The following is a 13,038-nucleotide window of genomic DNA, read 5'->3' as shown; positions in this document are numbered from 1 at the left end:
GTGCTCCATGCAGAATGTGCCCTCCTCAATACCCACCACGAGGCTAACCCATCCTCCCACCCCCCTCCCCTCTAGAACCCTCAGTTTGTTTTTCAGAGTCTATCGTCTCTCATGGTTCGTCTACCCCTCCGATTTCCCCCGCTTCATTCTTCCCCTCCTGCTACCTTCTTCTTCTTCTTTTTTTTTTTCTTAACATATATTGCATTATTTGTTTCAGAGGTACAGATCTGAGATTCAACAGTCTTGCACAATTCACAGCGCTTACCAGAGCACACACCCTCCCCAGTGTCCATCACCCAGTCACCCCATCCCTCCCACCCCACCCCCCACTCCAACAACACTCAGTTTGTTTCCTGCGATTAAGAATTCCTCATATCAGTGAGATCATATGATACATGTCTTTCTCTGTTTGACTTATTTCACTCAACATAATACCCTCCAGTTCCATCCACGTCGTTGCAAATGGCAAGATCTCATTCCTTTTGATGGCTGCATAATATTCCATTGTATATATATACCACATCTTCTTTATCCACTCATCTGTCGATGGACATCTTGGCTCTTTCCACAGTTTGGCTATTGTGGACATTGCTGCTATAAACATCGGGGTGCACGTAGCCCTTCGGATCCCTACTTTTGTATCTTTGGGGTAAATACCCAGTAGTGCAATTGCTGGATCATATGGTAGCTCTATTTTCAACTTTTTGAGGAACCTCCATACAGTTTTCCAGAGTGGCTGCACCAGCTTGCATTCCCACCAACAGTGTAGGAGGGTTCCCCTTTCTCTGCATCCCCGCCAACATCTGTCGTTTCCTGACTTGTTAATTTTAGCCATTCTGACTGGTGTGAGGTGGTATCTCATTGAGGTTTTGATTTGGGTTTCCCTGATGCTGAGCGATATTGAGCACTTTTTCATGTGTCTGTTGGCCATTTGGATGTCTTCTTTGGAAAAATGCATGACTGCCTACTTTAATAAAACATGCCATCTGTAAGAATTACCTATGTTGTTCCACTCATGGAGTTAACAGTCATTATTACAAAACAGCTATTTCTAATAATAGTTCTTGTCTTGAGCTCACACTTTCTGGTATTAAAACAGCCACACTGTATTTCCTGTGATTTGCATTTAAATTGTTTTCCATCCTTTTATTTCTAATTTGTGTTAGTTTTCAGTTACAGAATGGGATTTGTTGTTGCTTTTTTATAGATTGAGGTATCTTGTGAAACCTTCCACCTTTTTGTCTCTTTCTTGAACTCATTACTCACAGCTGCTTCGAAGTTAATGTCTAATACTGACATACTTTTTCTCTGCTGAAATTTTCTCCAGATGATCTCTTTACCCAGCAACACAACAATTTAAGTGGACAATATGGAGCAAATACACAAAATCAAACTATCGTATCATAGTCAATTCCCTGTCATACTTCCACAAGTTCTTATTTAAAGTTAGGACAGTTCTTATTTCTATAATCATCATTATGTAGATATCAAAAGAAATATAACAGAAAAACCCTAAAGATAACAAATACATTATGTATATGGCAAACTCAGAAAGCAATACATTATATATGGTCTAAATCAAGTGAAGTATCTAAGAAGTCCTCATTAACAATAAAGTAGTAATTACTGTGTTCATAACATGTGCAAAATGATTTATGTGCATTATCTCATCTAATATTAAAAATAATTCTAAGAGGCAGATACTGTAAGGGAACAGCTCTGTGCCAGCATCCTGACAATCTTACACAAATCCATGTAGACCATAAAGGCAAGATGCAACCACAGCAGACCTAAGCCGTGGGAGAATATCCTGTGACTTTCACAACATGAGAAGATAGGGGGGTCTTGCAAAGAGCTTCTGAAAGACCACTTCTCACCTTCTTTTGAGGGAGACTGCTATGAGACATTTTCTCATCAGTATCCCACATTCAGGTGAGATATGGGGTTTCCACTTACTATTCTCAATGTACAGCTGTAATCTATGTAACTGCTTAGATGAAATGTGGAATTGAATCCTTGACAAAACAGTACTGTACTTAATGGTGTGCTGCACGTGTGTGCTGCAGGTCATTCTGGCCTTCTGGTTTCAAGGTTGTCCTGAGAGAGACACAGCAAGCTGACACCATTAATGATTTGCTCTTATGTTTATATGTAAGTAATAAACTATCTGAATCCATACAGGCTTACTGCTTCTTTACCAGCTGAATCTGTCAGCCCACTTGAAAAATATTCTTGTTTTGTTTTTCAGAAACAGGTTTAGAGATACAAAGTGTCATAGTTTGTATATTAGACTGACTTCCAGGCCCACGATCTCTTCAACATTTCTTGATACAGTCCTAGCTTAAGGTTATTTATATATAATATATATGTGTACACACATACACACACACTTAAAAATTAACAATCATAGTTACATTGTTTTAACATCACCATGGATAACTATATAAGCACTTATTCTTTTACTCTATCACCTTCCTCTTATAATATCATAGGACTTGCAAATATGCATGTATGAGAAAAAAAAAAAAAAGTAGTGAACTGCAAAATATACCTTTTCTCCCATAATGACAGGTAGCAAATGATCCAACAAGTTGAATTCAGCCATGAAAATAGTACAGGTACATTTGAGGAGAGTAACACTTGTATGTCGAGTAGGAATATATTCCTCCAAAGATGCCACTTCTTCAGGATTCAGTATTGTTTCATTTTCATCCTTAATATCTAAAAATGAAATCATGAAAATTTAATAAAATGTTATTTTTAAATAATTGAATTAATTGGTTCCCAAATTTTAAGGTCAAATAGTATTTTTCTTTTCAACAATGAAGCAATTGCAAACTAATGTGTTACCTTTAACAAATATAAGTTAAACTTATATAAGTTACTGTAGAATATAAATGTAGGTCTTTGCTATATAAAAATTTACATATTTGATTTTAAATTATTTTTTAAATATTTTAAAGGAATTTTTAATCTCTTTTGTTAAAAGAATAACAGCTTCTGTTCATAAAAATACCATTAAGATGATGCAAAAGCAAGGCACAAACTGGCAGAAGATATTTGCCATAGATAGATGGATATAGATATCTATACAAAGGACCCACAGCATATTAAAAATTTTTTAATGTAAAACCTTTTAAAAATCAATAATAAACAACTGAATAGAAAAATGGGCTACAAAGCCTTGAACAAGCAAAGGATAGTATTTCTAAATGGCCAAAAATCCTATGGAAAGCTAGATAACATCATTAGGCATCAGATAAATGCAAATGAAGTTACATGACAGCATCACAGACCCACTAGAATGGTTAAAATGAAAAAGACTAATACTGGGTGTTGGCAAGCATGCAAACCAAACATCAGCAAACCTTTTACATAAACAGCCATTTAGAAACTATTCTAGCCTTTGTGGGCCATACAGTCTAGCACAACTACTCAACTCTGCCACCGTAGCACAAAAGCAGCTACAGACAATACCAAACTCTATGAGCAAGATTATGTCCTGATAAAACTTTACCTATGGAAACTGAAAATTAAATTTCATATAGTTTTCATGGGTCATAAAATAGGATTCTTTTATTTTTTCAAAAGATTTTATTTATTTATTTGACAGAGAGAGAGAGCGAGAGAGGGAACACAAGCAGGGGGAGTGGGAGAAGGAGAAGCAGGCTTCCCCCCGGAGCAGGGAGCCCGATGCGGGGCTCGATCCCAGGACCCTGGGATCATGACCTGAGCCGAAGGCAGACGCTTCACGACTGAGCCACCCAGGCGCCCTTTCCTAATTATTTAAAAACACAAAACCCACTATCAACTCATGTGCTGCACAAAAAGAGGCAGTAAGTCATAGTTTGCCAGCCCTGGCAATTAAAACTCTCCAAACCACTGATAAGAACGTAAAGTGGTCCCACTTGGGAAAACAGTTCGGAAACACCTACTAAAAGTGAACATTTGCAATCCTTTTACCTGAGTGGTTCTACTCATACATGCCCAACAGAAAGGAGTACACATGTTTACCAAAAGGCATGTACTAGAATGTTTGTGGCATCACTACCATAATTAACCAAAAACTAGAAACTAAATACTCATCAACAGTAAAATGGATAAATGGTGGTATATTCACACAATGACACACTATATAATAATGAAATAAATCTCATAAACAAGCTAAAGCTAAAGCCAGAGACAGAAGATACGTATTGTGTGATTCCATTTATATGAATTATAAGCTAAGCAAAAACTCAATCCAAGAAGTTAGAAGTAAGGAGAGCGGTTACCCTTGGGGTCAAAGGAGTAAAGACAATAGAGCACAAAGGGGACTTCTGGAGTGCTGCTAAGGTTCCATTTCTTGAACAGTTATATAGATGTGGTTAAGTTTGCAAAATTCATAGAACTATACCCTTAGGTTTTGTGCTTTCCAATATGTATATTACACCACAATAAATAGCTTCTAGAAAGTGGATAAGTACTTAAGATGTAATACATATGTACTCATTTACATGCACATTATGTATGTAGAAGCAGCTCTCACTTTGCACAGTTCTGGGTATACATCAGTTTCAATTATCTTGTTTTAGTTAAAAAATGCCAGTTCCCCCAAAAACAGTTCAAATATCAGTTACCACAGTATAGTAAGAGCATAAAGTACAAACCTTACTGCAAGTTCTTCAATCCACAAATCATAACATAGATAAAAGATGTGCATCATGATCAGTGACCAATCACGTCACTTCTTTCAAAGTCAGTCAGGTTTGGTTACTGGTATCCCATATCTGTTATTTAACTCCCAGACAGCAAAGCATGTAGCTGTACTGCCTCCTTGTTTACCAGTAATAAACCCATGTGACATTTTACAAAAATGGGTAATTGGAACAGAACTGGCAATCAAAGATGAAAATGCAGCAAAGAAACAAAGACCAATAAAATACAAGGAGTTACAGAAGAAATAGCTAACTGTGGGAATATCAACTCTGTACCCTTGGAGAGACTCCAGATATGAAGCCAGGGGAATTAGTGAAGACAGACTTATCAATGTTGATGAGGAAAGTGGCTGTGATAAAAAGAACCAAGAAAGGGGCGCCTGGGTGGCTCAGTCATTAAGTGTCTGCCTTTGGCTCACGTCATGATCCCAGGGTCCTGGGATTGAGCCCCACATCGGGCTCTCTGCTCGGCGGGAAGCCTGCTTCTCCCTCTCCCATTTCCCCTGCTTGTGTTCCCTTTCTCGCTCTCTCTGTCCAATAAATAAATAAAATCTTTAAAAAAAAAAAAAAAAAGAACAAAGATGTCTAAAGATGTCCCAGAGGAAGTGATGCAAACAAAATACTTCCCATTAAAGGAACTCTCAGAGGTTTTCACGACACTGAAATGTATGGGAATCTGATCCAAACTTAGAAGTATAACAATCTGCCAAAGCATAGGAAAGAGTCACTCTATATTGTAAGTTACAGGACAAGGAGACAAGCACCATTTAAACTACTCTTAAGTTTCTCTTTTTTAAGAAATAAAACTCTTACTTTACTATTCCCTTTTTTTCATTTCTATATACTTTCAAACCAATAGTAAGAGAGCTTTTAGTGTTTTGACAAAAATATCCAAAAGTGTGAAACAGTTTCAATTTGTCCCACTGATTATGATCACTTTCCATGATATCAGCTGGCACATTTTTATGATTCCTAATTACCATGGAAAGTGAGAATTGTCTGTATATTAAACTAAAGTGAACTAACAGCAGTATATATATATATATTCACACACATATATAGTTTATATATATATGGATATACAGGTATGTAGAAAAATAGATATAGATGTGTGTGTGTGTCACATTCTTGAGATGATAAACTGCTTCAGATAAAAATTCATGTTATATATACTTGTGTGTGTGTAGGGAATCATTCCACTGTCAAAGAGACAGCTAACTACAATCTTTCTTTTAGCAATAAAACCCTCTGAATTGAAGTCTGGTACTGAGGTTTCCAGAGACTACTATACTTTCCAGTATCCCTGCTGCTAGGTATAGGGACATGTTACTAAGTTTTGGTAAATGGGATGACAGAGCCATGTTATTAAATAAAACCACATACCTACCATTTTCTCTTGCTCCACCTTTCCTGTTGATTCAAATTAAATATTGTAATCATGGTCCAACATTTACCACGAAGATGAGGTATATCTCAAAGAATGGTAGAATAATAAGACAAAGAATTCTGGGTCTAGAGACAACCTCAAGCAACAGTTACCCTGATCTGCTAGAGCACCTACCAGCTTGGATTTTTACATGAGAAAAACAAATTAGGTATTGATATTTGTGTGAACCTAAGTTTTCATTTCTCTGGCATAAATGCCCAAGAGTACAGCTGCTGGGCTATATAGTAGTTGCAGGTTTAGTTTTAAAGAAATTGACAAACTGTTTTCAGAAGTAGTATAGATTTTACATTCCCACCAGCAATGATGAGTGATCCTGTTTCTTCACATTCTCCCCAACATTTGGTACTACCACCGTTTTTATTTTAGCCATTTTATACACACTTTTCTAGCCCTTTAAAGAGTGTCTGAGATGGAGTAGGCATGCAAGCAAGGTGCAAGAAATGAATGCATGAACATGTCAAGCACTTACTATGTACTGGACACAGTGTTACATGCTATTACATGTACTGATCTTTGGAAATGGGTCCTACTAGTATAATATTTAGATAACGGTAAATTTGCTATGACAAAAGTCAAGTAAAGTTTGAACAACAGCAGAAGTTTATTTCATATAACAATCTGAGTCTAAAGGATCCAGAGATGACAGTGCTACCATGCTACCAGAGATCCAGGTTCTTGCTGTCTTGTTGCTGTTATCCTTAGCATGCAACTTTCGTTTCAGGGTCAAAGATGGCAGCTCCAACTCCTGCCATTATAATTTTTTCCAGCCAGAAGGAAGCGGTAAAGAAGAAAAGGAAGGTATGTGCATTTCCTTTTAAAGTCACCGCCCCAAAATTCACTTAAAGTTCTGTTCCCATCCCAGCAGTCAGAACCTTGAGTCCTGTGACTATACCTGGGATGTGTCATCTTTACTTTTATCATAAGAATTGTTATCATAGAAACTTCTTTTACTATAAAATAAGGGGATAATGGATAAGGGGGAGACAATTTAACCATCTCTGTTACAATAATTAAACTCATTATTGAGATAGAGAAATGAAAAATCAGTGATGTCACTTACATATCCTAACTTTAAAAGCAGGGGTCAGAATTCAAGCCATAGTCTGACACTATATTATTATTATATTATACTATTATATCCTACTCTAGAGTGCTTTGTTGCATAAAAAATGAATTTGTATTTTAGGAAACCATGACACCTTCATGCCACACAGAGAAAATTAGGTGTACAACAAATTCTTTTTTTATCAGTAAGACCTACATCTCCTTGAATGCTAAGTTTATATGTTTAGAGTCCATCTTCATGTCTGCTCTTCAGAAACCACAAAGGTGGGAAAATGGTATTTCAGGAATATACACTGGGAAAAGTATCAAAAAGTCTGGTAATAAAATGCTGACAAATACTGGCAAATAAAGTACTTATGTAAATAATTTCCAAATCTTGACCTCTCCCATAACTTCTACATACAACTAAATACATGAAAATCAGATAGGCAAACTACACAAAAAAGTATACTTTAGCAAATTACAACAAATTGGATTATATAATCATTCAAATCAACTAGCAAGAGATTCAAAATGAGGCCAAAAACAAACCTGGTTTTAGCCCACTGTATGGTTCATATTCATGTTCCAAGGCACAAACAATCATTTTCAAAATTCTATGTACTGCACTGCTATCCAAACGAAAATCAAGAGGACCTATAACAAGGCTTTTTGTAGATTTCTCCTGAACTGTTCCCATATCCTCACTTTTTCCTGAAGAAAAGTCTTGTTGATTTGTAGAACCTACAAGAAACCACATCTTATATTAATATTTTAAGCAATTAGATATACCAATTGTAATATTACTTTTATCTTTTTAGCTTATAGCTTAATGCCTTAAAACCAATTCTCCATTGGTTGAATAATCAGAACACTGCCAATCTGTATTTTTCTCTACATAAATGAGATGGTTATTATTAAAAAAATATTGATTCAAATAACAATTACCCCCATAATCTATTTAATGTTACAGGAAGTGCGATAAAATTGAAATAGTCATTCTTAGAAAATTAGTCTCTAAAATCTAACTGGCTAATATCCATATCCAGTAATTCTATACACAATACTATGATGTTGACTGAGAAGGAGGAGTAGAGGAAGTTGCATTTTACTCTTTTATCTTAGAAATTTCCCTGAAAAAATGTTCACAGGGTGCTGTGACAGGTGTATAGTGATCATGGAAGAGAACAATAGGTTTTACCTACTTTAAACTTTTTCCAGAATAAAATTACTATGTCCATGCTTCATGGTACAGAACCCAAATTCTTCAATCCCTTATCTGCCCATTATTGAAGAGGAAACCAACAGCTATCTTCTAAGAAAAACATCGGCTCTACCTACAGGTATTTCTCTTTATCTAATATGTACACTCCATACATTAGAGATTTGTTCTTAATACATAAATCCACTGTTGTAAGTGACAACGTATGATAATTTCTAATTTTTTTTCAGCTTTATTGAGATACATTTGACATAGTAACATTGTGTCACCAAGTACCCCACCCCTCTCCCCCTCCGCTCCAACAATCCTCAGTTTCTCATAATTAAGAGTCTCTTATGGTTTGTCTCTCTCTGATTTCATCTTGTTTTTCCCTCTCTTCCCCTATGATCCTCTGTTTTGTTTTTTAAACTCCACATAGGAATGAAATCCGATGAAAATTGTCTTTTGCTGACTGATTTACTCCAGTTAGCATAATACCCTCTAGTTCCATCCACATCATTGCACATGGCAAGATTTCATTTTTTTGATGGCTGAGTAGTAGTCCATCGTATATATATACCACATATTCTTTATCCATTCATCTGTCGATGGACATCTCGGCTCATTCCATAGTTTGGCTATTGTGGACATTGCTGCTATAAACATTGGGGTACAGGTGGCCCTTCGGATTACTACTTTTGTATATTTGGGGTAAATCCCTATTAGTGTAATTGCTGGGCCAAAATAGAGCAGGGTAGCTCTATTTTCAACTTTTTGAGGAACCTCCATAGTATTTTCCAGAGTGCCTGTACCAGCTTCTATTCCCACCAACAATATAAGAGGGTTCCCCTTTCTCCACACCCTCACCAACATCTGTTGTTTCTTGACTTGTTAACTTTAACCATTCTGACTGGTGTGAGGTGGTAACTCATTGTGGTTTTCATTTGTATTTCCCTGATGCCAAGTGATGTGGAGGATTTTTTCATGTGTCTGTTGGCTATTTGTATGTCTTCTTTGGAGAAACATCTTTTCATGTCTTCTGCCCATTTTGATTAGATTATTTGTTCTTTGGGTGTTGAGTTTGATAAGTTCTTTATAGATTATGGATATTAAGTCCTTTATCTGATAAGACATTTGCAAATATTGGGCACCTGGGTGGCTCAGTCGTTAAGTGTCTGCCTTCGGCTCAGGTCATGATCCCAGCGTCCTGGGATCGAGCCTCACATCAGGCTCCCTGCTTGGCGGGAAGCCTGCTTCTCCCTCTCCCACTCCCACTCCCCCTGTTGTGTTCCCTCTCTCACTGTGTCTGTCAAATAAATAAATAAAATCTTAAAAAAAAAAAAAAAGGACATTTGCAAATATCCTCTCCCATTCTGTAGGTTGTCTTGGTTTTGTCGACTGTTTCCTTTGCTGTGCAAAAGCTTTTTATCTCGATCAAGTCCCAATAGTTCATTTTTGCCTTTGTTTCCCTTGCCTTTGGAGATGTGTCTAGCAAGAACTTGATGTGGCCGAGGTCACAGAGGTTGCTGACTGTGTTTTCCTCTAGGATTTTGATGGATTCCTGTCTCACATTTAGGTCTTTCATCCATTTTGAGTCCATTTTAAGAAAAGTCCAGTTTCATTCTTCTGCATGTGGCTGTCCAATTTTCCCAACACCATTTGTTGAAGAGACTGTCTTTTTTCCACTGGACATTCTTTCCTGCTTTGTCGAAGATTAGTTGACCATAGAGTTGAGGGTCCACTTCTGGGCTCTCTATTCTGGTCCATTGATCTATGTGTCTGTTTTCGTGCCAGTACCATACTGTCTTGATGATGACAGCTTTGTAATAGAGCTTGAAGTCCGGAACTGTGGTGCCACCAGCTTTGATTTTCTTTTCCAACATTCCTTTGGCCATTCATGGTCTTTTCTGGTTCCATACAAATTTTAGGATTTGTTCCAGCTCTCTGAAAAAAGTTGACAGTATTTTGATAGGGACTGCATTGAATGTATAGATTGCTCTAGGTAGCATAGACATTTTAACAATATTTGTTCTTCCAATCCATGAGCATGGAATGTTTTTCCATTTCTTTGTGTCTTCCTCAATTTCTTTCATGAGTGTTCTATAGTTTTCCAAGTACAGATCCTCTGCCTCTTTGGTTAGGTTTATTCCTAGGTATCTCACGGGTTTTGGCGCAATTATAAATGGGATTGACTCAATTTATCTTTCTTCTCATTGTTAGTGTACAGAAATACAACAGATTTCTGTGCATTGATTTTATGTCCTGCCACTTTGCTGCATTCCTGTATGAGTTCCAGAAATTTTGGGGTGGTGTCTCTTGGGTTTTCCACAAAGTCTCATGTCATCTGTGAAGAGTGAGACTTCTACTTTGCCGAGTCAGATGCCTTTTCTTTTTGTTGTCTGATTGCTGAAGCTAGGACTTCTAGTACTATGCTGAACAACAGTAGTGAGAATGGACATCCCTGCTGTGTTCCTGACCTTAGGGAAAAGCTCTCAGTTTTTCTACATTGAGAACGAGATTCACTGTGGGCTTTTCATACATGGCTTTTATGATATTGAGGTAGGTCTCCTTTATCCCTACACTGTGAAGAGTTTTAATCAAGAAAGGACACTGTACTTTGTCAAATGCTTTATCTGCATCTATTGAGAGGATGATATGGTTCTTGTCTTTTCTTTTATTAATGTAGTGTATCACATTGATTGATTTGTGGATGTTGAACCATGCTTGTAAAGCCTGGGAATAAATCCCACTTGGTCGTGGTGAATAACCCTTTCAACATACTGTTGGATCCTATTGGCTAGTATTTTGGTGGAAATTTTTGCATCCATGTTCATCAAGGATATTGGTCTGTAATTCTCCTTTTTGGTGGCATCCTCTTTAATTTCCTGGTTGACCCACTCATTCTTTAGTAGGATGTTCTTTAGCCTCCATGTATTGGAGTTCTTTCCAAATGTACTCTTGTGACTGAGTTCAAGTTTCAAAGCATTGTGGTCTGAAAATATGCAGGGAATGATCCCAATCTTTTGGTACCGGTTGAGACCTGATTGGTGACCCAGTATGTAATCTATTCTGGAGAATGTTCCATATGCACTCAAGAAGAATGTGTATTCTGTTGCTTTAGGATGAAATGCTCTGAACATATCTGTGAAATCCATCTGGTCCAGTGTGTCACTCAAAGCCCTTGTTTCCTTGTTGATCTTCTGCCTAGATGATCTGTCCATTGCGGGGGGTGGGGAGGGTGTTAAAGTCCCCTACTATTATTGTATTATTATCAAAGTGTTTAATTTTGTTATTAATTGGTTTATGTAATTGGCTGCTCCCATATTAGGGGTATAAATATTTACAATTGTTAGATCTTGTTGGATAGACCCTTTAATTATGATATAGTGGCCTTCCTCATCTTTTATTAGTCTTTGGTTCAAAATCTAATTTGTCTGATATAAAGACTGCCACCCCAGCTTTATTTTGATGTCCATTAGCATGATAAATGGTTTTCCACTCCCTCACTCTCAATATGTAGGTGTCTTTGGGTCTAAAATGAGTCTCTTGCAGACAACATACCAATGGGCCTTGCTTTTTTGTCCAATCTGATACCCTGTGTCTTTTGATTGGGGCATTTAGCCCATTTACATTCAGGGTAACTATTAAGAGATAGGGAGCTAGTGTCATTGTATTACCTGTAAAGTCACTGTTTTTGTATATTGTCTCTGTTCCTTTCTGGTCTATGTTACTTTGGGCTCTCTCTTCACTTAAAGGATCCCCTTTAATATTTCTTGCAGGGCTGGTTTACTGATCATAAACTCTTTTAGTTTCTGTTCTTCCTGGAAGCTTTTTATCTCTCCTTCTATTTTGAATGACATCCTTGCTGGATTAAGTATTCTTGGCTGCATATTTTTCTCATTTAGTACCCTGAATATATCATGTCAGTCCTTTCTGGCCTGCCAGGTCTCTGTGGATAGGTCTGCTGCCAGTCTAATGTTTTCCCTTGTAGGTTACAGACCTCTTGTCCCAAGCGGCTTTCAGGATTTTCTCTTTGTCTCTGAGATTTGCAAATTTCACTATTATACTTTGAGGTGTTGATCTATTTTTATTGATTTTGAGGGTTCTCTGTGCCTCTTGGACTTGAATGCCTGTTTCCTTACCCAAGTTAGTGAAGTTCTCTGCTATAAGTTCTCCAATATACCTTCTGCCCCACTCTCTCTTTCCTCTTCTTCTGTGATCCCAATTATTCTAATATTGTTTCGCTTTCTGGTATCACTTATCTTTTGAACTCTCCCCTCATGATCCAATAGTTGTTTATCTCTTTTTCTCAGCTTTTTTTTTTTTTTTTAAAGATTTTATTCATTTATTTGTCATAGAGAGAGTGCGCCCAAGCAGGGGAAGCAGCAGGCAGAGGGAGAAACAGGCTGCCACTGAGCAGGGAGCCCGATGTGGGACTCAATCTCAGAACCCCGGGATTATGACCTGAGCTGAAGGCAGACACTTAGCCAACTGAGCCATCCAGGTGTCCCTCTCAGCTTCTTTATCCTCCATCATTTAGTCCTCTATATCACTAATTCTCTCTTCTGCCCCATTTATCCTAGCAGTTAGAGCCTCCATTTTTTTATTGCATCTCATTAATAGCCTTTTTGATTTCAACTTGATTAGAT

At 37.3% G+C, this 13,038-nt stretch overlaps 1 protein-coding gene across 6 annotated transcripts in view; it reads right to left on the bottom strand.

Moving 5' to 3' along the window:
* Positions 1–13,038, bottom strand: part of VPS13B (vacuolar protein sorting 13 homolog B) — a 767,339-nt gene that overhangs the window by 660,826 nt on the left and 93,475 nt on the right. For all 6 annotated transcript variants that reach the window (XM_035011614.1, XM_035011613.1, XM_035011619.1 and 3 more), the window contains 2 exons: positions 7,741–7,932; positions 2,552–2,721 (listed from right to left, as the gene is read on the bottom strand). In XM_035011614.1, the coding sequence (XP_034867505.1) occupies positions 2,552–2,721; positions 7,741–7,932 (362 nt within the window). The remainder of the gene's footprint in view (positions 1–2,551; positions 2,722–7,740; positions 7,933–13,038) is intronic.

Source organism: Mirounga leonina, unplaced genomic scaffold (assembly GCF_011800145.1).
Source record: "Mirounga leonina isolate KUSES-001 unplaced genomic scaffold, KU_Mleo_1.0 Mir_165, whole genome shotgun sequence".
NCBI classification, from domain to species: Eukaryota; Metazoa; Chordata; class Mammalia; order Carnivora; family Phocidae; genus Mirounga; species Mirounga leonina.
This window is presented reverse-complemented; position numbering and strand designations above follow the sequence as displayed.